Source organism: Pteronotus mesoamericanus, unplaced genomic scaffold, assembly GCF_021234165.1.
Source record: "Pteronotus mesoamericanus isolate MK-2021 breed Mesoamerican mustached bat unplaced genomic scaffold, CSHL_Meso_final contig_182, whole genome shotgun sequence".
Lineage (NCBI taxonomy): Eukaryota > Metazoa > Chordata > Mammalia > Chiroptera > Mormoopidae > Pteronotus > Pteronotus mesoamericanus.
This window is the reverse complement of record NW_026555078.1, coordinates 25,173,900-25,201,308: the sequence shown is the minus strand read 5'-3', so window position 1 is coordinate 25,201,308 and position 27,409 is coordinate 25,173,900. Positions and strand designations below refer to the sequence as shown.

General features: G+C 40.2%; 1 protein-coding gene and 1 pseudogene across 1 annotated transcript; one reads left to right on the top strand and one right to left on the bottom strand.

Annotated features, from left to right (window-relative positions):
• The first annotated feature begins 196 nt into the window (after positions 1-196).
• On the top strand, positions 197-27,409 carry PPP1R36 (protein phosphatase 1 regulatory subunit 36). Its single transcript, XM_054567444.1, has 11 exons — positions 197-274; positions 1,102-1,166; positions 4,921-5,007; positions 5,518-5,615; positions 5,724-5,790; positions 8,533-8,631; positions 13,802-13,936; positions 25,817-25,859; positions 26,182-26,360; positions 26,447-26,635; positions 27,136-27,409. Exons 1-11 carry the CDS (start codon positions 266-268, stop codon positions 27,320-27,322), a joined length of 1,158 nt encoding a protein of 385 aa, XP_054423419.1. The 5' UTR covers positions 197-265; the 3' UTR covers positions 27,323-27,409.
• Positions 20,398-22,404, bottom strand: LOC129066062 (actin-related protein 2/3 complex subunit 1A-like; annotated as a pseudogene).

Sequence of the window (27,409 nt, the reverse complement as noted above, 5' to 3'; positions counted from 1 at the left end):
CCATGGAATACACTCCCAACTCCCACCCCCACCCTCGGGCAGCTTTGCTGTGGATACTCGAATTAGCCACCACAGCAAAGGCTGTCGCTAGGTGGCCCGTAGAACACTGGTGCCCTGGCGCCCCCCCGGATCTGCATCAGCCGCGCCCGCCTGCCGGCTCCCGGCGCAAGAAGGACACGCCCCGCGCCCGCTAGTCCTTGGGGCGGTTTCGCCGTGCGGGTGGCTGGTTGCCTAGGCTATGCGGTGAGGCGGATTAAGTGAGGCCATGTATCAGGTGCGCGAGAATTTTCTGAGGAGGAGGCCTTTGGCAGCGCAGGGGGCTCCCTGGCAGGAGTAAGTGCAGCTAGAGTCGCCCCAAGCCTGGCGGTGGGTGGGAGGCCACCGTGCTGCCCTGGCCCGGCCCGCGGCGCCCGGACGCCCGGTTCCCCTCTGCGCTCTTCCCCTGCTGAGCCACCGCTGCCTCGGTCCGGGTGAGCGGACTCACAGAGCCGGGGTTCAGTGCCTGCGAAAACAAAACCGTGGAAGTGTATTCGGCAAAGGCCAGAAGGATTCTGGCTCCCTGCGCGGATATTTAGGTGTTGATGGATGTTCCACTTCACCACCTCCGAAATAAAGAGCCCTCCCGCGGGGGAAGCAGTCCGGCTCCGGGACCGATTCCGGAGAGAAAAGGCTGGTGGGTCGGTAGCAAAGAGCAGGGGGTACACTTTGCTACCTGTTCTTTGCTGACTTCCTCGGAAGGGCGGTCAGTGTTAGAGCAGGCTCCCATGGTGAGTGTCTAACTCCTCTACTTGGTCAAGGCTGCCCGGGGCATCGTTTGTTGTGGTTTGAGCCCCAGTTAATTCGTCAATTGCTATGATGGGCTTTGAGATAGTGCAGGCTAAATTTTGTAACTTCCCTTGCTTCCTTTCTACTGAAACCACACCTAAAACCATAGAAAAGGAGAAAATCCAGCTTCAGATTAAAAGAAGAACATACTGTAAGAGTCTACATCTTTATGGAATAAAGAGTAACTAGTGGGAATTATTGTTAAATGTTTATTGTAGCAGGTGGATTGTAAATTGAACTTTTAATTATTTTTGCTGCAATCATTTTATTTTACAGCAGTTGGGATTACGAGTAGGCACGTGGTACTGGAAAGATGAAACCAAAACTCTTGAATTCAGAAGGTAAATTTTAATAAAAATTTGTTATAGCTTTTATAAAAAGTACATGTGTTTGTGGTAAAAAAAAATTAAAGCAATACAAAGGGTGTAGAGAACAAAATAAATATTCACTGAAATCCCACCAATGTAAGCCTCTTCAGTGGCAGGAACGATCTTACTCATATTCCTGACTCTGGAGCCATCTACAGAACTTTAAAGTACACATTCACCAAATGTTTATTGTTCAGTCAACCAACTAGATTTAAGCACAGAAAGACTAGAAGCAGGGGGCTAATTAGCAGGTTAGTCGTAGGAGGAGTACAAATAGTTACACAGGTGAAAAAAACAGAGTCAGGACCAAGTCCAAATTGGTAGCAACAGAGAGAAGGGTACAAGACTAAGAAATATTTAAAAGATTGAATTGACAGGATGTTTGGATAGAATTGATAGAATGTGGTGCCTGGGTGTGAAGCAGGTGTTTAGGTTGACCCCTGTGTATCTGGTTTGGATGACGATAGCCCTTCACCATATACAGAAAAAAAAAAGGCAAAACTGGTGATGTGTTTAAGGATCCCATTACATGTTCACATGGATATGTCTTTTAGACAGTTGGACAAATGGGTCTGGAGGCCAGGAAAGGAGTTGGCTAAGCAGATGTAATTTATAGTTACATTATATTTAATGTCAATTAAATATCAATAATTTAAAGGCTAAATAGTACATTAGAGTCATAATCAAAAGTTTATATTTCATAGAGTATTTATTTCAGTATTTGAGAGATCTGTCATTTCCAAAGCAGTGATTTCAGTTTTTATTCTCAGATATGTAACAGAAAATTCTGTTGAGTAGCTCCTGAAAGATCACACTCAGTGAGTGTAAGGTAGACAGTGAGAAGGACAGCAAGATAGCTTTGGGATTAGACAGACAAAATTCATTTTAAAGCACAAGAACATATAGAAATAAAGTCTTAAGGGCCAACATTTTCTTAAATCTTCATATATATTTAAAGGTCATTTCAATCTTTAATGAAAACTGAACCAAGTTTTTTACTTGCCTTCTTTGTAAAGTAACTTAATTTGTAGAATTTTTCAAACTAATTTTCAATACTAATCTAATAATAACCCACCACAAGTGGCACTATTTCCTATATAAGCCTACTAATAATTCACAGATATCAATTTTATACTGACTTTCTTATTAATAAAATATTCATACTCATAAACTATAGTTTCTTTTGGTTTATTACCAAATTATTCTTTGAAAATATCTTGATTGCTTTCCACTAATTTTGGAGAATATACACAGGATGATTGATTTAAAAGGTAAAGTTGGCATAATGTTGAAAAAAAAAAGACTAGACACAAAAATGTAAATACTGTATGATTCTCTTTATATATGAGTTTAAAAATAACAGGTGTGATGATAGAGGTCAGAACAATGGTCAGCTTTAGGGATTTATCAACTGGTAAGGGCTGGAAGAAGGTACAAGAGAATCTTCTGAGATTCTGGAAATGGACTGTATTGTTATCTGGGTGGTGGTTATATGGACATATATACACAGTGTAAAATTCATCAAGCTGTCTATTTAAGAGTTATCTGCTTTACTACCTGTAAGTTATACTTCCAATTTTAAAATTAAAAAACCAAACAAACCCAAACTCCAGACTCTGTGGTATATACAAATTGGGGGCAGTTAGGAGTGATGGGGAAAGGAATACCATGCAGAATAGATGGGGTGGGGCAGTTCTTTTGTGGTGGGGCTGCTTTGTGTTAAAGTAGCTCAATGGAGCAAAGGTCAGAGTACCACAATTACCTTGGGGGTCCAGCTGCTAGGGACAAGCTAAGGAAGAGGAAAGCCGAACTTTGTGTGTTTTATGTCAGAGTTAGTGTTTGGATTTGATGGAAATATAGGTACTGATTCTCTTTTACAGTCTAAGCATATCCCATCACAAATTAAAGTGTAGGTTTGTAGAGAGGACTTATGAGCTGGAACATGCTCTTTTTTTCAGAGACAGTGCTGCAGAGGCTTATGCTACCTCAATGTATAATGAGACAGGGCAGAGGCAGAGAGGTTGAGAGGCGACAGTGGTAAAGGTGGGTGCCACAGAGGCAGAAGGCCCGGCGTTTGGTCACTGCTCTCAGACCTAGTTCTGTTTGGTTCTGCTCCACAAGCCTTTACTAAGCATATGAGACAACACTGCATCTCTGCTCTAGAAAGCCTTCCCCCGCATTAGCCAAGAGGGGTGGTATTAGAACTAGGGAGACAAGACAATTATGCAGCAAACCAAGGGGCAGATGGCTTGCTGGAGAATGGAGAGTCAAAGACTCCTTCTAGAGCTAGCCAAAGAGGAAGAATGATTAGAAGGCTCAAAGGAAAAACCCCGAGACACACGGACCTTCAAAGGCCAAAAAAAAAAAAAAAATTCTAAGAAGATGGATTGGAATGGAGAGTGATCTGCAGTAGTATATGCTAAAGAGAGCTCAGGGTGGGGTAAATACTAAAAACAGGACTTTCTTAGAATTTAACAAGTTAGGGATTGCTAAGGGCCCAGGTGGGCAGCAGTTTCAGGGGGACAGTAGGTGGAAACTAGATAAGGAGAGAAATTAGATGAGGAGGAAATCTGAGATAAAGATGAGAAACTAGCAAAAATAGAGTACTCCTGTAAGTAAATTTACCAGTGAAAAAGGAAAGAAAGAGATGGTAATCTTTGGGGAGTCCAGTACTAAGGAAAGGAGATTTTTGTTGGTTTTGTAGTAGGAAAAGTGTGTGTTTGTTTTGGGAGAAAGAAGAGATGGAAGAGAAAAGAAGGAAGAAGGATTGAGGGGCGTGGAGGCTGTGGAGGCTGCAGGAGAGTACAGAACTAGCTCGGGCTGGGGTTGGGGAGCCGACCCGAGGTGCAGTTTTCAAAGGACAGTTTTCAGTCATTACTAGTGATGTTTTTAGTGACTGCAGCCAAGTGCGCTGAGAGTGTAGGTTGCCTCCAGGGCTATGGCAGGGCACTCACAAAGAAACCCGTCTCACCAGAGGGTTAAAGAATGACTTTGGTCAAGTGAAAAGCCACTTGGACAAGTGTGAAGTAGGAAAGGCATATCCAGAGGGTAGTGAATAAGAACTAGAGGTTTAGCAGTAAATGCCAGACTATTGGCTAAGGGCAGGCACTGCCTGTCACAGATTTCAAACCATGAGACATGAGTCAACTTCTCTAAGCCTTTGTTCTCTCCATCAGTAAAGTGACAACCACGTACTAGGTGATCTTTTAGATGTCCTCTAACCCCAAAATTTTGATTTTAGAGTTCTCTGTTCATTTGACTTAGTTCATAGACCTGATCAACATGATAGTCCCAAATGTATTCTTTCAAATTTCTTATTTTAGGGCACTCTAGCCTCAAATTATCTCAGGCAAATTGATAAGGCAAGAAGTTATAGGGATGGGACTGAGAAAAGGTACTCAATAAATCAAAAATTTCTTCCAATCTTATCATGAGGTTTGTTTCTTAGGAAGTTGCTACAACATTTTCGGATGGAAATGTTTTGTGTATGATGGTAGTCTGGAGGCTGCCTGTATGGAGAGGCTGAGTGTAAAACCTGAAATTTTAGTCCTTTTATAGATGGTTGTTCTGGATGCAAATACATAAGTTGATAACGCTGTGTCTCAGATTCTCTTTAGGCTCCTCCCATAATGTATCCTAGTCCTAAGGTTACATAAGCTATGGTCATGATGTGATTAATTTTCCCTGGAGAAAGGTTACGTTCCTAATTTTCTCATTTCTATTACAGTTTTATACCTGCAGTAGAACTCAAGGAAAAAGCAAGGAAAGGCAAAGCAGTTCACTTTGCTGAAATTGATGGTGCAGCTTCAGACAGGTATCTTAACTTTCCAAACATGATAGCACCTCTCAGAAGAATGGGTTAAGCCTTTACAAACTCAAAAAAATATATATCATTCCCATTCACCTAGGTTGAAATTCAAATACCCATCAAGTAAAGAGCATATACTCTTTCATAATTATAGAGGTACAATAGTCCCTATAAATGTATCCCTGTGATAATTTGCCTATTAGCAAATTTTTAGCTTTTTATATACTTTTATCTGAAAATAGTATCTACACCATAGATGGATGATTTAAATGATCTATTTTGGATGGAATTGGTTTTTACACTTTACGTCAGGCGGTGTACATTTCTCACACACGTAGCATGGTACATATAACATTTAATACAACATATTCTGAAATGATCCTACCTTAAACAAAACCCAAGAATGAGACTTAGGTTCTTCTCATTTTATAGTAAAAGCCTCATCCACCTCGGGATAGATTAAATACAACTAAAACCTTTCAAAGCACTACCGGAGACTGTTATATTCTAAAACAGGTTGACAGATAAAAGAATTGCTTCAAGAGATGCTAAGTCACTTCAAGCCTTAGAAAAACGAGGCCAGCAGGGCAAAGTTACACTGCATGATGCTAAATGTGAGTAACTGCTTCCTCATCCTTATATCTTACCTGATGTGAATCTCTAAGGCAGCTCTTTGTTCCTCTTTCAGTTGTCCATCTTCTTTTTTTTTCTTTTTTTTTCAGTTGTTGCTTTGTTTTTGCTGCAAGAGACTGAGATGCAGCGGATCTGTTCTTTTACAACATTTATGAAGTATGCAGTGCTTGTGAGACATTTTAGACCTTTTATCCTCTCTATCTGATAAATGATGACAAATCTGGTTTTTGGAGAAAGGCCACGGGGCTAGCTCTATGCAAGCCATCCTCTCAGTGACCCAGGCCGAAAGAGAGGAAGCCGGAAGTCACAGGAGCCCACAGTGAAATCCCAGGGCAAGGAGATTGGAGAGCATGTTGTCAGAGTTCCATAAAGGCCGCACTGTATTTATATAATAGTTACAAGTTATACTCATTTACTGAAGATCAGTTTTCTCCATTAGCTCTGTTTGGCAGCCCCAAAAGTACTAGGTGTGTGACTCTTGGTGACCTTCTGGATTCCTCAGATACAAAATTGGAAGTAATGGTGTCTCACAGCCGTTCATGGAAGCTGTTTCACATGGCACCTGCACTCGTGAGTGCTCAGTGAGAGTCGGGGCCCCAAGGCTATTGGCAGTCCTCTCCAATTCCCTCAACATTCATTGAAGACTGTTTTGGCAAACACCTGAGATTCTCCATCTGAAGCTTCACTCCATGGCAGGCGCATGCTGAGCCTGACTACAGAGCAAGGAGCTCCAGGGCAGTGGTCCCCAACCTTTTTGGCACCAGGGGCCGGTTTGGTGGAAGACAGTTTTTCCACGGACCAGGGTGGGGTGTGGGGGGTGGGGAATAGCTTTATAGCCTGCCCCCAGATGCAGTTTAATTGTCATTTGCCACTCACTGATAGGGTTTTCATATGAGCCTGCAAGCAATTGATTTATTATGGTCTCTGTGCAGTCAAACCTCTCTGCTAATGGTAATCTGTACTTGCAGCAGCTCCCCAGCGCCAGCATCACCGCCTCAGCTCCGCCTCAACTCCACCTCAGATCATCAGGCATTAGATTAAGGAGCGCGCAACCTAGATCCTTCTTATGTGCAGTTCACAGTAGGGTTGGCGCTCCTGCGAGACTCTAATGCCACAGCTGATCTGACAGGAGACAGAGCTCAGGTGGTAATGGAAGCGATGGGGAGTGGCTGTAAATACAGATGAAGCTTCACCCACCACTCACCTCCTGCTGTGTTGTAGCCTGGTGTCTAAAAGGCCGCAGACCGGTACAGCTCCATGGCCTGGGGATTGAGTACCTCTGCTCTATGGAATCAGTGCCCCAGAAGCAGCCTGCAGTCTGTGATGTGCCAGAGAGAGAGTTGGTAGATGAATATCCCAGCGTCCATCTATCCAGATAACTTTGAGAGGTTTTCTGCACTGTCTCCCAGAGTCCCCTACAGGACTGAATTTCATTTGTCCAAAATAATAATAAACTTATTATTTGTTGGCTTCCTTCTCTTTCCTGTCTCACTTTCCCACTCTCCTACTGATGTTTCCTGATGTCTCTTTCCCAGTATACTACTTACTTTCAGATCTTTGTCTCAGAGTTAGTTTCTAGGAGAACCCAACCTAAAACAGGTAGCTATTAATACCCTGAAAAAAAAAATGCAATGCTCACCTTTATCCTACGCTCAAGGTGCAGTTAAAGAAAGAATGCCAGAGTAAGAATTTCTATTTGGGTTTATAAAGGAAGCAGCAAAAGTCTTGTAAGAATATAGAATAAGAAAACAATGACTTCTAGTATAAAAGCAAATGAGAAAGGATTATACATCAGTGCAGTTTTTTTGGAGAGCAAGATTTACAAAACTTTAATATACATATATACTATGTCCTAGCAATTTCACTTAAAAAGTTACTCAGAAATATGATTATAATAATAATTGCTGCAGTCATGTCTCTAATGTTTTTAAAAGATCTAAATATCCATCAATTGAAGACTAGTCACGTAAATTATGAGGTATAGAATATTTTATTCAACTGTTTCAAAGAGTGAGGATAATCTATTAATAGTATTTTGAAAAGAGGTCCTTGCTACACAAAAACAAATTTTAAACATTTGTATATGCAGCACTATCTTGTTTGTTACAAAAAATTAAGATGTATTCCTGGATATGTATATGTGTCAGTGTGTGTCGGGGGGGTGCCTTGTATGTCATTGTCTGTGCTTTGGAAAGTTTAAGAAGGACTCATAACAAACTCATAACAGTGGTTACCAACCAGGGAATAGAATGGTGACAGAGGGGTGAGAGGAGAAAACGCTTTACTTGTTACGTTTGTGTACATTTCTTAAACAATGGAAAAATATCACTTATATAATAAAAACTTTTTTTATCCTCATCTGAGGGCATGCTTATTGATTTTAGAGAGAGAGGAAGGGAGGGAGAAAGAGAGAGGAGAGAGAGAGAGAGGGGAGGGGAAGGAAGGGAGGAAAGAAGGGTAGAGCCAGAGAGACAGACATCCATCAGTTGCATCCCACCTGGGGATGGAACCCACAGCCTAGGGATGCGCTCTGATTGAGAATCAAACCCAAGATCTTTCAGTTCACAGGATGATGCTCCAACCAATGGAGACACATGGGCCAGGGCTAAAACTTAAAAAAATTTAAACCTAATTAATAATCAAAACTTATCAATTTAAGTTATCAGTTATCAAAATGATAATTTAATGTCTGACCTTCCAAAATGTTTTATTTACAAAACTCAGCTTTCTTACATCTTAAACAGTATAGTAATAGAATTTAAAATGGGAAATTAATTGTATGATAGACATGCTAACATGTATTTCTACTTATTATGCTCTGTGTTCTTATATATTTTTTATGAGAAACTTATGTTTGAAATTTGTTAGTGTTAATTTCTTTTTTCCATCTCCCTATAGGAATAAGAACCTTGACAATTTCCTCATGGCATTATTGTACTATTTATCTCATTACTTGGAAAAAATCTCACTGGAAAAGAAGCCCAAAAGCTATATGGTGTAAGTAGGATTTTGTAATGTGCTTTAGAGTTTCATCACTACCAGTATTAAAACTAACTTTTGTCTAGGGTGAAGAGGTGATGGAAAATTTTAAATTTTTGTAGTAGACAAAAACATTTTACTTGGAAGGAGTTCACCAGTTTTTAAAGCTCGCTGAATAATTCAGATGGACATTCTGGTAACAAAATATTCCAAATAATATAGACAAGCACTGCCCAGTAGAAATATAATGAGAGCCGCGTATGTAATTAAAATTTTTCTAGTAGCCATATTTTAAAAAGGTAAACAAATATGAGTGAAATTAATTTTAATGTATTTTATTTAACCAATGTCCCAAAAATGTTATCATTACAAAATGCAGTCAACATTAGGTAGTTATTGATGAAATACTTTACTGTTTTTTTGTAGTCTTTGAAATTTGCTACCTATTTTATACTTAGAACATATCTCAATTTAGACTAGCCACAGTAAGTGTTCAATAGCCACAGGTAGCTCGTGGCTACCATAGTGAACAGGATAGATATAGATATTATTTGCATGCTTTTTCTTGCTAATGGGTTTGTAAGTGTCTAATTAAAAAACTAAGAATTAGTCCTGGTCAGCTGGCTTTGTTTGTTGGAGCACTGTCCTGTACACCAAAAGGCTGCAGGTTTGATTTCTGGTCGGTGTGCATACCTAGGTCGCAGGTTTGATCCCCAGTTGGTGCACTTGCAGGAGGCAACCGACGGATATTTCTCTCTCACATCAATGTTTCTTTCTCTCTCTCTCTCTCTCTCTCTCTCTCTCAAATCAAAACATATCTTTGGATGAGGATTAAAAAATATTTTTTAAAACCTACGAATTAAAAAAAGATAGATTTAACCAAAATAATATTCCATATCACAGGGGAAAAAGTAAAATCCCACAACCTTTCTTAGGCTACATATGAAGAATTGAACTGCTTTAGACAGAAGTGGCTCAGAGCTATCCACCCAGGGTAAAAATCTGGAACTCAGAGTCCAGAGCAGAACAATGCCTCTCAGGCTCGGTGACCTTTCAAAAGCCATGGAACTTTCCAAGTGCCCAGGCTACCCTCACCAGTACATGTGGAACCAACCCAATGATTTAGCTGTTAGGAATGCTGATGGAGTCGTTAGTCTGTTGCTGCAGAATATTTTCAATCTGTAAAATATTCCTTGTGTACAACCAAAAAAATCCTTATATACCACCAAGCAGTTTGATTTTATGGATAAAATCCTTGTATACAACCAGGCAGTTTGATTTTATGAATGGATAAATATATCCAGAGAGCAGTTTTATAGAGAACCAAATAAACAATTCAAACACTGCTGCTCCAGTAAAGCCATCATAATATGCATCACCTGTGTTATTTCAGGCCTGTGTTCCACAGCAGGGCATCCAGAGATCATAAAGTGTTTCTGTGAGAACAGGCATAAGGGCTCAAGCCACCTATGGGCTTGGAAGGTCTGAGGAGTCTTACTATTCCCAAAAAGAAACTTATTAGACTTTGGTTACACGTTATTTTATATTCAGTAGGTGTTTTCTCTCCTTATTCAGAAGATTATTGTTAATCTAGCAGAGAGATTTGCTTCATTTCTTAATTTATAGGAATAGATAACAGAAGAAAGGTTTCTAAGTTATTTTAAAAATTCACAAAAACTTAATAGAACACAGTGGTGTAAAGTAGGGTTTCTTAGAAGGAATCAGTTACAGAATGATATATAGAAAAACAAGGCGCACTCTCCCTTGAGCACTCACCTGCCTTCCCCCACCTTCTGTCCTCAGTCGTGTATTTTTGTATTCTTTCTCCTAAGCTCCAGGGGTTCCCACAAACTTGCCACCAGGGGAGCAGTGGGCTGTGGCAGCTTGCCCTGGGCTAACCCTCGGAGTCTGTCTCCAAGGACCTTTCTTTTGCCTCTGTAACTTGTTTCCTGAATCCATGCAGCCCAGCTCACTCACTTCTTCTGCCACTGTGACTTTTTTTTCTTTAGGGCCCATGCAGCCATGTGCAGGCTAAGTTCTTCCTCACGTTTCCAAGTGGCCAAGGCAGCTCTGCCCAGGCTCACTCCTGTTGCTCTGACATTGCCTCTTCTATTTTAAGCCCTTCCTTTGTTTCACTGTCCTCAGCTTTAATAAAAGCCCTTTCAAAATAAAACAGCAACAAAACACAAGACTTAAAATTATTGATTCTATGGTGTGATTCTAAAAAGTTATGGTAACTTTATTTTCTGGCTTCCAGTAGTCTGTTTGTTTATTTATTAAAATAGAAATAAATATAGATTGCATTGAAAATATGTGGATATAAGTAACTTTAAAGAAAAAAAATATTTTACTCAAACTGCTGAGGTACAGCATAGGGATAAGAATAGTACCTACTTCGCAGAGTAATAATGCATATTATCTTAATGTAGTGCTTGGCACTTGGGAATGAAGCCTAAAAACTGTGAAAGAAGAGCAGAAAGGGATATAGGACAGCAAAGATACTGTTGATGGCTTTAGATGATTAAAACCCTTAATTGCAGAAGAAGAAAGAAACCCTATCCTCATTTTACAGATGAAGAAACTCAGGCTCAAGAGGTTACATAATGGGCTGGGGGTTACATACCTGTAATTAATGGAGCCGAAATTAGAATCCAGGTCGTTCTAACCCAAGGGCCTGTGCCTGCACGACTGCGCACTGTGCCCTGTGCCCACCATCTTGCTACCCATCAACTCGTTCCCTTTTTCACAGCTCAACCATGTACAGTGAAGAATTCTAGTGTACAGATGTTGGTGCGAACAAAGCTGCATCCATCTGTGTATCCCTGCTTTTGTTGTTCTTTCAGTTTCCATGCTGAGAACTCTGACCTAACTAGAAGTGTTAGCTGGCACCGGAGCCCTAGTTAATGATTAGCTGTGTCCTGTAAATGTACACCATGTAATTATAAATATTCCTGTCAGTAAACTGTCAGAATGGCATAGCAACTGAGATAAATATCAAACTAGGTGTTGGCCTCAGTTCTAAGCAAGTATCCATCAAAAGACCACCAAGGGACATGGTTCCTGGTTTGTACTGCATTTTTGCCCCTGTGTCTTGTCAGTCATTAGTAGTTCAGCTAGACTATAAAATATTTGTTGCAATAGCTGTCTGGTGTCAGAGGTTACCTATGTAGCCTTGGACTACTGTATTGCCTGTCCGCTCCAATCTTATCCCTTGTAAGTAACTTACCCTGTAAGAAAGTCTATAATAGTTAACAGACTTCGCTGGTTCATTTTTCAGTCTTTTTTTCCTTTTTTTAATTGTATTTTTTTGCATTACTAATTATCCCCCTTATATCCACCCCCTGCATTGTTTGTTTGTTTTTTTCAGTCTTAAGATATCCCTATGGTTCAATGGTCATTATACCTTCACTCCACCTTTAGACATACAGTTTCTGAACAACGGCACACTTATATATGCAGTTTTAAAAAATGTATGTAGTTTTAAACATTATGTCATAAGTATTTTTTGTTATTAAAGTCTTCATAATTATAATTTTCAGTGGTGACATAACATTCCATCAAGCCTATGTATATCATTGACTTACTGACTTACCTGTTAAGAGACAGTATGTATAGTGGTTAAGCGTACAGGCTTTGGTGCCTGGCTTAAGTCTTGCAGGGAGTCATATATTAGGTTAAACAGTACCTGGCTGTGTTACTACAGTCTGTATTACTACTCATTTTCTCCTTCAATTTTATATATTTTGAGAGTTCCTAATTCTTCTGATAGGCAAAAGATTAATGATTATATTGAATATGTTCATGCGTTACATGCTCCCCTAATTTTTTGGATGGTTTTTAAGAGGAATATATTTCCAAGGGAGATTTTGGATTAAAGTTTATGATCAATTGTATGATACTTAAAATTATTATCAGTTTTCTTCCAGAGGATTATACCTGGGCTTGTTTTAAATGCCAGGTTCTACCCCGAACTGACCCAGAATCTTTGAGAAGAAGTGGCATTGGGGATCTGAATTTTTAGCGAGTAACCCAAGGCGATTCTTATATGAATTTAAACTTGAGAACCATTGGCCTAAAAAGTCACAAGGCGTTTCTTGATTGTTGTTGTTTGTTTTGTTTACAACAAAAAGAGAATATTAGCTACTGGCAGCTATGGCAAAGTAGGGGTGAATGGTGAGGGAGGAAACTGCTGAAGGAACCAGGGAGTCAGGCATGGAGCTGGCCGTTGGGGCTTGTGGGGATGTGTGTTTGGGTGATAAGAAATTTGGGCATTTAAAGTTGGAACCCAATTTATCTGTTCCAGAAACTCATCTTATTTCAGCTACTGAAAAGCCTTCTCATCACATGTGATAATAATGTTTTGTGCTTTGAACTATCTATATTATTTTCAAACCCGCCTTCCTCTCCTCACAGCGTATCCTCATGTGGTCAATCTACTGCTTAACATCAGAAGGGGCAATAATTTGTCCCTGTCATTTAGAGTGCATTTCATTTGGTTTAAATCTTTCTGAAAATTAAGTCAAGGAAAAAAGCTAGCGACGCGTACCTTTTCAATAGCAGTCATTGGAATGTAGTGTGGGTAATACTGTTTCCTCTAAGCTTCAAAAACTTCTAAAATTAGGCTTTGGACATGTTGTAACCTAAGAACAGGCTGTCTTTTAAAGTTCATTTGCAATTCAGATGGCACTGGGGTGTGTTTTCACCAAGTGGTTATTGTAATTGATGTCAAAGTTTCAGAGTAGTAGCTCACAGATGCCTGCTTAGCAAACAGAGGTGAAGGCTGAGCCCTCACCCTTAGAAGGAACATCAGGAACCCTGGGGAAGCTGAGGTGGGAGTCTTCATGGCTGTTTTAGCAGAACAACAGGAGATTGGGCTGCTAGCTGCTACAGAAATCAAGATAGGTAATAATTACGACTTCCTGTATGTAAAATTAAGGATACATGGCATAAAGTATAAAGAATCTATAAAAAAAAGTGAAAATGTGCCATAAACTTGAGATGCTGATGACAGTGATAAATATCAAAGGAGTGTGAGGACCTTTGCCACAGCTTGAATAAAATAAATGAAAGGATAAGTCAGATGTGTTGACTCATTTACATTTCTTTCACAATAGTTTGTACTTCTGACTTTTCATTAATTAAGATATGTATTTGCCAAAATTAATCGAATTATCCTCTTTCTTTTCAGGGGCCTTGTAGAGAAAAAAGAGATGGAATTAGTTTTAAGTAAGTTAGAAGCAGCACAGAAATACTTGGCGCAGAAGTACTGCATCCTTGTCCTGGGCGTGGGAATGCCCGATAAGCATCACATGTGCTGCGGAAAGTAAGTGTCCACTTAGAATTTCATTCTGTCTTCCCTTGTTTGTATATCCACATCCTTAAGGCTCTTAAATTTGACTTTCGGTGCCCTTGAGAAAGGTTCCTTTCTGGTCGTACAGAATAATCGGGCTCAGCGTAGGCTCTTTCCCAAACACATGCGATGCCTCTTTTGAGAGAGCCAAGTGAGTTTGGGAAGAATCCTAGAACCTCAGCTGATATTTTAACAATCCTCTACTGCTTGGGTTTAAATGTCTTTTCTCTCAGCACATATCAGCTTAATGGAACCTTGCTCTCAACCAGGAAGGCTTCCTGCTGCCTGACAAGGGCCACTTGGGTGCCTTGTGAGGGAGGACAAGGGATGGGTCCATGCTGGGGGGCACATTGGGTGATTCCCCTGCCCTTTTGCTGCTTGTTTTCCAGCAGCAACAGTTGTGGGTACAAGCTAGTGAGGTGGGGGTTTTAAGAGGACCCTGCTTGTGGGAAGGTAATTTCTACCTAAGGATGACAGTTATACACTATCATATCTAAAATTTGAAAGCATCTCATCACAGGAGAGTTTGGAATCACATTAGGGAAAGTGCCAATCCTTAACTCAAAATCTCCTTCTCTCAGTAGTTTCACCATAGGCTCAAGATCCATCCACACACTGGGCATGGCCAGAATGTTTTGGTTTTCTTTTTTAAACTTTATGAGAAAAGAAGCGAATACATGATTTCTCTGTCTCCACATTTTCAAAGTACAGATATTTGTATATGTACACTTTTTTATGTTCTACATTTTCTATGTACCTTCTCCTATTATTCTGTTTACAATATTTCACCTACCACTTTGAATAGCAGCTGTAGTTATTCTGTTGTGTAATATACCAGTTTGCTTACACATTCCTTTTGTGTACATTTGTGTGTTTTAGTTTTTCTGCACTGAATATCTTTATATAAATTACTTTGTTCATTGGGGCTATTTTCTTATAGCTCATTACCCAGAGTGTTTACCTAGCAGGCATGAAAAATTTTAAAGCTCCTGTTACATATTGCCAGATTGTTCTCCAAAAAGATTAAAACATTTCATATCACCATCAGCAATAAGCATACCTGGTTTTATTAGTTTGATATTTTTGATAGCTCAAAGATGTGTAAAAAGCTTAAAGGTATTTTATTTGACTTTGAAAATCTTAGACTGTGGAATCTGTGCTTTTTTTTCCATGTAACTTATTGCCTGTTTCACATCTAGTTTTACCCATTTATCAAGTGGAATCTGGGAATTTGCATAATATATGTTTTATATGGTAAGGATTGGCCATTTATTTTCTAATTCCTTTTGATATTTATGTTTTTACACATAATGAAAGGTTATAAATTCTATATTTTTTTGAACATTTCCACCTTGTTTCTGATGCTGTTTGATAGTCATACAACTTCTTGCATTCCTAGGTTCACTGTTCATTCCTGGGTTAAAGTCCTCACCTTTCTTCTTAGTTTTTAAAAATAGATTTTAAAGAAAATGTTAAAGTCCTTGATTCATTTGAAGTTTATTACAACTTATAAGATCAGATGAGCTATGAATCTAAGATATTTTTTCTTTACTAATATCCAACTTTCCAATAATATTTATTAGTGATGTTTTCCCACGGTAACTTTTCTTGTTTGTTAAGTGTTGAATTTTTCTAATATCTTAACCCATTTGGGGAAATTCCTATTTCTATTGACCAGTTTTTCTGTTTTAAACACAGAACTATGCAGCTTATATTTGCTTTGCTTTATTCAACAAACATTATTGAGTGCCTGCTTTGTGGTAGTTTTGGTGCTAAGTGCTGGGTAGGGTACAAAGAAAATAGTCTCTGCCATCAAGGAACCAACATACAGTCTAATGGAAGAATCATCGGGTAAGAAAACCAGCAACTGGGCTTAGGTGCAATACTGGTATAGACAGCAATTGGGCACTCAAAGCAGAAGGAAGGAGGGGTGGATATCAAGGGGACTTGACTCTGGAGCACAGGCAGTGAGTCAGACCGGAAAGGTGACCTAACCGCTGAAAACAAGAACTCACTCCTGTTACCTTCAGAAACCTTATATTCGGCAGTCTTGCCTGTTTGAGATTAATTTCATTATTAATCAAGTTCTAAGATATCTATCTACCAAGAACCTTTCATTGTATATTATATTAAAACCTATACATTAGCTTAGGACAGCGATTTTCAACCTCTTTCATCTCATGGCACACATAAACTAATTACTACAATTCTGCAACACACCAAAAAAAGGTTTTTTTGCTGATCTGACAAAAAATGTTATAATTCTTTTTATGTTGAGCTACAGTTTATTTTTTTAAGTATATTTTCTTGATTATGATATTACAGTTGTCCCATTTTTTCTCCCTTTTGTCCCCCTCTGCCCTGCATGCCCCACCCCGTCCATCCAGCATTTGCCACCCCCCTTAGTTCACGTCCATGGGTCATTCATCTAAGTTCTTGGCTTCTACATTTCCTATACTATTATTAACCTCCCCCTGCCTATTTTGTGCCTACCAATTATGCTTCTTATTCCCTGTACCTTTTCCCCCATTCTCCCCCTTCCCCACCCTGCTGATAACCCTCCATGTGATCTCCATATTTGTAATTCTGTTCCTGTTCTAGTTGTTTGCTTAGTTTGTTTTTGTTTTGGGTTTTTTTTTCAGGTTCAGATAGTTGTGAGTTTGTTGTCCTCCTGTTCGTAGTTTTGATCTTCTTTTTCCTAGAAAAGTCTCTTTAACATTTCATATAACAAGGGCTTGGTGGTGATGAACTCCTTTAACTTGACCTTATCTGGGAAGCACTTTATCTGCCCTTCCATTCTAAATGATAGCTTTGCTAGACAGAATAATCTTGGAAGTAGGTCCTTGCCTTCATGACATTGAATACTTCTTTCCAGCCCCTTCTTGCCTGCAAGGTTTATTTTGAGAAATCAGCTGATAGTCTTACGGGAACTCCTTTGTAGGCAACTCTTTTCTCTTACTGCTTTTAAGATTCTCTCCTTATCTTTAATCTTGGATAATTTAGATGTGTATTGGTGTAATCCTCCTTGGGTCCCACTTCTTTGGGACTCTCTGAGCTTTTGGACTTGCATGTCTAGTTCCTTCACGAGATTGGGGAAGTTTTCCTTCATTATTTTTTCAGATACGTTTTCAATTTCTTGCTCTTCTTCCCCTCCTTCTGGCACCCCTATGATTCGTATGTTGGGATGTTTAAAGTTGTCCCAGAGGTTCCTAAGCCTCTCCTCTTTTTTTTGAATTCTTGTTTTTTCATTCTGTTTTGGTTGAACGTTTATTTCTTCCGTCTGCTCCAAATCGTTGATTTGAGTCCTGGTTTCCTTCCTTTCACTGTTGATTCCTTGTATATTTTTCTTTATTTCACTTTGCATAGCCTTCACTTCTTCCTCTATTTTGCAACTGAACTAAGTCAATTCTGTGACAATCCTGATTACTAGTGTTTTGAACTCTGCATCTGATAGGTTGACTATCTCCTCATCACTGAGTTGTTTTTCTGGAGTTTTGAGCTGTTCTTTCATTTGGGCCATATTCCTTTGTCTCAGGGCAGCTGTTACATTGTAAGGGGCAGAGCCTTAGGTGTTCCCCAGGGCAGGCAACCCGTCTCCCTGCATTGTGGCACTGTATGTGGAGGAGCGGTCAGAGAGGGAACAGTGCCACTTGTTTGGCTCTTGCCCTGCTTTCAATCACTTCCCTCACCTCCCACAAGTGGATTGTGTCCTTTCCGGTGCTGTTTCCCAGGTGGGTGGGCTTGTGTATATTCTAGGAACTTGTGGGTCCCTCCAATGAACTCCCCTGTGAGACTGGGTGTTTCTCTTGCCACTGCAAACCCCACAGGTTTTTACCTCCAGAGGTTTTGAGGCTTTCTTTTCCCTCACTGGAACCCTGGTTGCATAGTCTGTCTTGCTCCCCGGTTGTTCCTCCTGGCTTATCTGCCTGCAAATGTGGGACTGCTGGGTCGGCCAGCTGCAGCCTTGACACGCATCCTCTCTGCCCCAGCTGCCCATCTCCGCTCCTCCTACCAGTCTGGAGGAATGTTTTTCTTTAATTCCTTGGTTGTTGGACTTCTATACAGTTTGATTTTTTGGCAGTTCTGGTTGGTTTTTGTTTTCAAATTGGTTGTTATCTTTTTGGTTGTGCAAGCAAGCGAAGCGAATCTACCTATGCCTGCTTCTTGGCGAGAAGTTCTTAATTTTTATTGATTTACCAAAAAAAGTAGTAATAGTAATTTCTTACACTTTTTGCTCTAAAGTGATTTTTAAAAAAATCAGGTCCCTAGCCCTGGCTAGTGTGGCACAGTGGATTGAGCACTGACCTGCTAATTGAGAAGTTGCCAGTTTGATTCCCAGTCAGGACATGTGCCTGGGTTGCAGGCCAGGTCCCCAGTTGGGGCGCTGTGAGAGGCAACTGATCAATGTTTCTCTTGCACATCAATGTTTCTCCCCCTCTTTTCCTCGCTCACTTCTCCTCTCTCTAAAAATAAATAAAATCTTTTTTAAAAAACCAGGCATCTATACTTGTATATAAGGACTTCTGGTACTACGAATTAACCAATCAGATACCATCTTATTATGTGACATGACCAATGAGATTCATCTCTATTATATGACCTATGTATTTATGGTTCAAGACAGGGCATTCACACGAGAGGGTTATTGTTGTGTTGGTTGTTGTCATTTTCTCATTGGACAATCTAAGGGAAAAGAGGTCAGGGCTCCTGACTAATACCAGTATGTTATGGCAACTGGTTGAAAATTGCTGGCTTAGAAAATAATGACATTTTTACTATATTGAATCTCTTAAAGAGCTGTAAGGTATATTTTCCATTTATTTATATCATTTTTTATTTCTGCCATTAAAGCTTTACATAATAATCTTTAAAGAAGTTTATGTGTTGTAAGTTAGATTGGCACTCATGTATTTAATTTTTTTATACTAATGTGAAGTTTTTGTTTATTTATTTTTTAGTTATATAAGTACTTCATGGACCTATCTTGAGGGGAAAAAATTCAAACAACAGTCATATTTTTATATATATAAATACCACTATTTATATATAAATATATATTTATATATTTAATGAATAAAAATATTTATATAGAAATTAACTATTTATCAGGTGAAAACAACTCAGTGATTCCCTAAATGTTCAAATATAGTTTTGGTTCTCTCTGTTTATAAAGTTAATCATCATAATTTTATGACATAAAATAAACAATATGGGGAAAGGAAATGGTAAATTTGTTGAAATACCTACAAAAAGAGAAGTCAGATTGGACAGAGACTATAGTAGGATATTAACTTCATTCTTTGGTTAGAGTAGATTTTCTCCAAGATCCTCCAGGGTCTAAGGGGCATGCATATGTTCTCTCATTTCTTCTTGGCTATTTATAAGGCCCTGTATTGATCTGTAAAGCTTAAAAACAGAAGTCCATATGAGGTTTCTCTCAAATAGAACTTGATGTTTATTGAAATTTATATTGATATAGTTTCAGTTCAGGCTCATTTTCTTTGTTTTTGGTTATATAATAGTTTCCCCCCATCTGAAGTTTTACTTTCCAAGGTTTCTGTTACCTGCGGTCAACCATATCCAAAAATATTAAATGGAAAATTCAAGAAATAAACAATTCATATGTTTTAAACTGCACACTGATCTTTGTATTGTGATGACTCTCACGCCATCCTGCTCCATCCCACCTGGGAGGTGAATCGTCCCTTTGTCCATTGCCTGCATGCTGTATATGCTCTCTGCCCATCAGTTATTAGCAGCCCTCTTGGTTACCAGATGGGCTGTTGAGGTGTTGGTGTTCAGTAACTTTTATATTACTTAATAATGGCCCCAAAGTGCAAGAGTAGTGATGCTGGTACTTTCTGATATGCCAAAGAGAAGCTGTAAAGTGCTTCCTTTAAGTGAAAAGGGGAAAGTTCTCAACTTAGTAAGGCATTTTATCATCTCACATCGTCACAAGAAGGAGGGTGAGTACAGTACAATACAATATCTTGAGGGAGGCCACGTTCATATAACATTTTTATACTGTATTAGTATAATCAGTTTTATTAGTGGTAATTGTTAATCTCTTACTGTGCCTAATTTATAAATTAAACTTCATCATAGATATGAATGTATGTATAGGAAAAAAACCTAGTATATTCAGGCTTCGGTACTAGCCTTTATTTCAGGCATCCACTGGGGTTCTTGGGACATGCCCCGGTTGGGCAAAGGGGACTGTGCATTTTGGCATTGTTGGCCATGTCTCTTCTCTTGCACCCCTCTAGTCCACGGTGGTAAACATACTAGATCTGCTTCCCATGTCCACTTTCTCTGTGAATCACTTCGTGTCAGTTACCATGATTGGAGCGCCCTCTTAACACATCTCCAGCAACATTTGTTCTTCATTTTACTACGTCAGTTCTGCTCTTCAGCGTTTTTGCTGCTATGTTCAGTTATTTTATGGAGTCGACGAATTTAGCTCTCTCTTCCGGTGTGGTAGCCGTGAAAACGCGCCACTCAGATCTGCTGCTGCGGGGAGCATAATTGGCCAGTGGCCCCAGCTGCTGCACTCTGAATCCACCGCCAGGTTTGTGCTGGGGCCACGCTTCCCACGGACTGTCTCCAGCCAATGTCTGCATGCGGTAGGCACACTAAAGCAGGCCCATTCCTTCCAGACAGGGGGTTTCTCGGATGGATGACTTTGGCTGGAGGGCTTCCCTTTGGCCCGGTGAGAACTTTCACAGAGCTGCACTGCAGTGTGAGACTCTTCCTATTCAGTTTCCTGCCTTTCCTCTCTCCTTGACAGGACTCAGCTCTACACCCCAGTATGACGCTCTCCTTGCCTTCTTCCCTCTCCTCAGTTTCTACCCAGTTGTTTTCTCCCCTAAATTTCTTGTATGTCTTATCCTATCTTGGCAGAGGTAACACATCCAGCCTTGGAGTCATTATTTTATTGTGTATCATTTAAAAATGTAGTCAGTCCTCACTATCTGTGCATTCAGCATTCTATAACCTCATGTTTCTTAAAAAAATGCTTCCAGATTGGTGTTTTTCAAACCACAGGTCACAACACATTAGTGGATCTTGAAATCAACTTAGTAGGTTATGAAGAGAAGAAAACAGAATTTAAAAATCAGGACACATCATAGACAATCAGGGTAAATATTGTTTCAGGAGACTTGTTTCAGTGTGTGTGTGTGTGTACTTTGGTCTCAACATTAAATATATTTCTTGTTCTGAGTTACAGTAAAAAAAGTTTAGAAACCACTGCCTTAAAGTATCCTTTCTATACCATATTTTTATGTTTTCATAGGAATGCTTTTTATCAAACTTTTCAAGCCATTACATAATGATATTACCTGTTAGCTAATAGTTCAATTTAGGCAGCTGTGTTAATTTGTAGGACAATTTGAATATATTATTGTACTTTCCCTTTATTTTAGATAAAAAGTAGAAAATGGGGAAATCTAATATATCATTATACTGTTAATTCAGACCTACAAACCATGAGCAACCATGGAGAATTTTTAGCTGCTGTCATATGTGCATGGGGAATTAAATAGGACAAATGTGGCTTCACTACAAAGGACAGGAACATGTATAAAATTATGGAATTATTTCATTTAATACCTCTAATGGTGGGGTGTAGTAGTAAATGCAGTAGAGGTTTATTTAAAATAGGGGATTGATAGTTCAGCATCAAAAAAATATTCCTGTGGTCTAAATATAAGCTTTTCCAAGTCCCTAGAGCAACTACAACGCTATTTTCAGAGACAAATGACACACTCAGGAGGGGCAGGAACTGTTTTTGGAGCTGAGACCTACACTTTGAGGCCTGGGCAATGGGTACCGTGCTGTGTGGCTGACCCAGGGCAGGTGGCTCCCACTGGCCAAGAAGCCGACGCCATGCACCCAGTCACCAGTGCCACGGCCACCAAACCCTGACATCAGCTGACCAAAGGGCATCCTGCCATCCCAGCATGGACCCGCTGGCTTTTCATCCATTCTTTAATGTACGCGGAAAACACGCCGCATTTGACATCACGTGATCCGGTTGCAAAACACTGGTGGGATGTCATGTGCTTGTTTACCCACCAGTCATTTTCAGATGCAGAGTAACAAGCAGAAATGAGCCATGCTCCACTTCCCACAGCAAATGTGTTCTCTGGTAGGGGCGCCTTGACAAACGTGGCTGTACGGTTAATTCTCAGGATCACCAGGGTTGACTTCTAGACACCAACTTCCTGACTCCAGGCACAGGCATTGCGGTCTTCCCAGCAAGCGACGATGTGGTCATTCTTGGGAGCCCAGTTGATACCTGTGATGTGATACCTTTGATGACCTCAAAGTTGATACCTTGAGGTCATGCGCTTCTACCCACTGGCTTCCATTCTTACAGATGTGGACTTGGTGATTATTGGGGCTAAGAGCAGTCTGAATACCATGCCGGAACCAGGCATGATGGGTGATTGGTTCTAGTAAAAATTGATGCAGGGACTTTATTCTCAGCGTTTTCAAAGGATAGAAAGTTGATTCTCCAGAAAGCCCTAAGAATCTTCTTCCTGCGGATGAGGACAGGGACCCAGGGGAGTCATCTTCCCAGGGTCGTCCAACACAGCGGTAGTGCCGGGGTTAGAATTTTGGCAGTTCAGACGGGGTCGGGGCAGTCCAGGGGGCCAGGGCCGAGGATTCATGGACGCTGGTCACTTGCCACCAACAGGCTCTAGCTCAAAAAAATAGCTTAATTGCCTATATTTAATGTTTAATCTTTAAAGAACATATGCATTACAAACTAGGGAATAAAAATATAGTTACATCATAATTAGAGATTTTATCATGTCTTTTAGTTCCCTGGGTATAGAACCTCCACATAAATTACTGCACTTTTGACAGTACATTTTTATTACAATGTAATTTCTATTCAGGCTTTTAAAGGAACTAATTTTGTTTGTAAGTGCTTGCCTCAATTTAGTACTAGCTCATTCCCAGTAGATATTGGTCTTGTTTTCTCATTCTCTGCTCCATCACCTGCTTTTCTCCTGCCTGTTGGTTAACAGTTGCAGAAGAATCAGTGTAGAGCTTACCACCCACCCACCATTCACACAAGTCGTACAGGTCAAAAGCTGAACAAAGGATGTTGAGGAAAACAGATTATAGCATGTTTTTGCCAGTAGAAGTGGTTAATTGGCCATGGTGTTAAGTCCTTGAATGGAGTTTATATTGTTCTTTTGGTTGCTTTATCCACAAAATGAGGACAATGTTTTTTTGCTGATTTTTACATGTCTTTATTTCACTTCCTCCCAATATGAGTAAATTGATATTCTCCTGAGAACATTTTCATGAGTATTTTCTGACTTTTCCTTTCTAATATGTACACACTTAATATTGGACTAGAACACCTTATGCTATTCATCTCTAGAGTTTAAGATTTCAGGGGAACCAGCAATTTGGGGGCTGTTAATTTAGTGCTTTCATGTTTCTTGAGAAGTAGGAGGACATGCCTTTCTCTTCTAAATATATCTGTGAAATCCTGATGTCACAAAAGCTTTGGCAAAATTTTGATGAACATGTTCAGTGAAAGCTCTCTGTATTTTCCAGGACAGATAAGAAAACCCCCTTCACTGCATGTGCTGTGGAATTAGATCTGTTCTTGGGTTATTGCCAGCTCTGGCTCCACTCCCACCTCTATGTTAGGGTTTATACCCCACTCCCGTGCTCTCAGTGCAGCTGGCACCTGATGGGAGACCAAAGAGGCTGGAGGTGTGGGTGAGGATGGGGAGAAAAGGTTCCCTAAAGCTCAGGTGTATAATATCCTTAAAACCCATTCTCTTACCCTCACGCCAGTCACAGGCACCAAGGCCTCTTTTTCCTTCCCCAAAACACATTCCTTTAAAATTTCTCTTCTCTGATAAAAAGCAGGCCTTGACCTTCATTTCAACCTGATTTCACCTAAAGCAGCAGGGGGCAAGTAGAACACAACATTTTCTCCTCTCCAGTCCAGAATAATGGGCCTGGCCCTAGGCTTTGCATCCCTTCGGGAATGACTGATGGTATTTTGGTGGTTTGGATACAATCAATACTACATTCTCTACTTAAATACTGTGGTGTTGGGCTACACCAATTGTCTTTGGTCTTTAAGGGAGAAAGAAGTCCCAGTTTTATGGCAACTTGCGGAGAAGGGGAGGAGGCCCGTGAAAGAAAAGTAAAGGATAGAATGTGTGTATTTCCTGGGCAATTACTCTGTCATTTCAAAATTTTGCTGAGATAGTGCTGGTTTGGGTTGTGCCAATGTAATACGGTTCTCACCCTCCCAGAACACAAACTGACTTGATATTCCAAAAACAAAGCTTGGCTGGTTTCTGCTTCAGCTTGGCAGGTCTGCACGGTCTCCGGTTTCATCTGGCAGAGTCCGTGGAAGGATGGAAATACCACATAAGCACTCCTGTCAGACGAAGGCTTCAGGTGTCATGGAAGGATGCTGAAGTTTGTCTCAAAAAGTTTCTGCTGGGCTCTGTTGTTTAATATCTTTTAACTATTCTGCAAAATATTCTAAAGAAAAGGCTTATTTCCCTTGCATTCTGGTTATGAGGACAAATGTGGACCTCTGTCAGGCCTGGGTGTTAGTACAGACTCTACCTCTGATTAACTATGTTTTTGAACTTCAGTCTCAACTTTAGTGTCCTCAGCTATAATGCTGATTACATCATAGAGATCTTATGAGAACTCAGTATTATAGCATGTGTAAAAACCTTAGCATAGTGCTTGGCACATAGTTCACACTTAGTAAATGTTCACTGGGATTCTCTTAATTCTTTGTTGAAGACTTGCCTATGAGGAATCCAGTGTGTAAATGAAGAGTCTGTAGGAAGGGAAGGACCCACCTCAGGGAAAGCTAAACCATCTCTTCAGTGGTTCCCCAACACGGATATCTAGTTCGGGCTTATACAGATCATGCAGTCCCTGTGAGAAGGCTGAAGGTCCTGAAGGGTTTGGGTCATCTTCACCAGACCTTGGGAATTCAGGATGGTTCCGGAGAGCCTACTACCAGGGCCAGTTCTAGGTCAGTTACTCCAAGGAAGGCCCAAGCAAAAGCAAAAGCAAGCACAGAATCAACCCTGGAGCGCTTTGGCCCCCATGACTAATCACAGGACTGCAAGTTCACAGCCCTCTCTGTCAGTTCTCAGGCCTTCCCCAGACCATGCCTGCTTTCCTGAGGTTGGGAAGTGGAGGCCAAGTTCACTAAATGTGCCCGTGCCAGTACATTATCCTTAACATTAAATTTGTGTTGCAAGGACTCATGGACAAATGCCTGCCTTTAAAAGATAAGGCTCAGTTTACATACCTTATTAAGAAGGAAGACCACACTACTGTGCCCAGTCTATTGATTGCATGGCACAGATTATATTTGCATGGCATAATGATATATTTCTGTTTCTTTTTGCACCCAATAGCCATAATCATTAAGATTTTTTCCCTCGTCTTCATTTTAGACTTACCCTCTAGTTGCTTTGTTTCTGTACCTACTAACACCTTGGGTTGCCTCTTCCTCATCTGTTCACTCTCCCCATCTCCCCAACACTCACATCCCAGCAGCATTTGAAAGAATACATTTTTGGGCTGGCTTGTTTAGCCTGAATTTATATTGATTAATTTTTGATGGAACACTCTAGGGGTTTTGATTTGGGTAACCTCAGAGGTTGGAGAAAAAGATATTAGAACTCATTATCAGTGCATTTTGATAGCATGTGTGTGCCTAAATAGCCTGGGGGGTCACAGCCTGCAAAGTGACCTTTGGAAGATAAGGTTTTGCGTAGATCATTAAAAGATTGAACTTCCCTCTCAACCTATAGTTGTGATTTGTTATAATTGCAGGGAGAAAATATCTGACACACAAAAAGACTGGAAATTCTTTGAGGTGAGTCACTTATGTTTTGGGGCTTTTTCTCTTTGATACAAAACATGAAGTATAGAAATAACTAATACCTATTTGTCAGGGACTTATTTGTAGTGAATGTCCTTTCTTAAAAGGATGCTAACAAACTATATGCCACAACTTAAATTTTTGCTCTCATTTTCCTCCTGCAAAGGTAAGTACATGTATAATTTTCCACAACTTTTTAGGAATGTTGAGAAATTGGATCATCTGTGTTTATATCTACTTAGCAGTGTTATATAGACAGGTGGGAGTTTTTCCTATCATAACTATGGGTGTGATTCTTGTCTGTTTTCCGTTGTAGTCCTTTTATACTTTCTGTACATATGTAGCTTGGATTGTCTTCCGACGTCAACACTTCACAGAGATTGAGGAAGAAATAGGGAGGCTCTTTCGTACCAATATGTTCAATATTCCTCGAAGGAAGCGTGAGGATGAAGAATCAGGAGGGGAAAAGAAATGCATGACTTTTGTACAATTCAGGTATGACTTTTTGACTTTCCTAAGCTCAAGGACATTTTCAGAAAACAAGATGATGTGACCTAAATGTCACCTCCCCTCCCCCGCAGGAGAATGATGGCAAAACGCCCAGCGATTAAAACAGCCATTAACATGCGCTCTCCGGTCATGTCTACCCTGCTGCCATCTCTCAGAGAAAAAGCTCAGAATATCTGTGAGAAAAAGTATCCAGTGGGCACCCAATTCTCGACCCAGATTCCAGGGCATGTGGAAAATCTGGACTCTGTGCCCATGCCAGTGTAAGTGGCCCCAGGAGAGAGAAAAGAGAGCCCCGAGTACCATTTCCTCGGTTTTGCCGGGAGGGACGGGGCTCAGACACCATGCCTCTCCCAGGAAGCTGAACAAAGATGAAAGCAGCATTTTTCTACCCACCCCTTCCTCCTTTCCACCTGTTTCCTTTCCAGGCAGCAGTTGGTTCACCCATCTAGATAGGAAAGATCGCTAGAATGTTAAACTGGACTTCAAATAGTTCTAATTTGGATGAGTGAGTAGCAGACTTGAAAAGGCTGAAGTTTTTCCAATAGAAGAATCCTCTTTGGGAAATGTGGGAAGGGCTAGAACAAAATCTGGCTTTGGGCTGCATTTTTTGACCCATATTTAAGACCACAATAGTTCAGGGGAACAGAGAATACTTAAAAAAAAAAAAAAAAGCTGCATGTACATACACACATGCAACCACAGCCATACACCTTAGTCTCTGGCTTCACTGCTTCAGCTATACCAATAATTCTTTTTACAGAGTTGGCATCTTGGGGGAGCCTCGATGTCTATTCAATCCCCATACTCTTCTCCCCCTTGAACCAGAAGAAAACTTGAAATCGTCTGTGAGACAGTCTTTCCTGACAGAAAGAAATCACATGAGGATTCAGGATTCACTGGACTTAGTCATGAGAACACCGTCCTCTCGAACAGTATTCCCTAAATAATCTGGTACATTCCATTTCTGTAATTAAATCCCTGTAATTAAGTCACTACTTGGACTTAATCATTTCACATATGACTAATATTTGTTA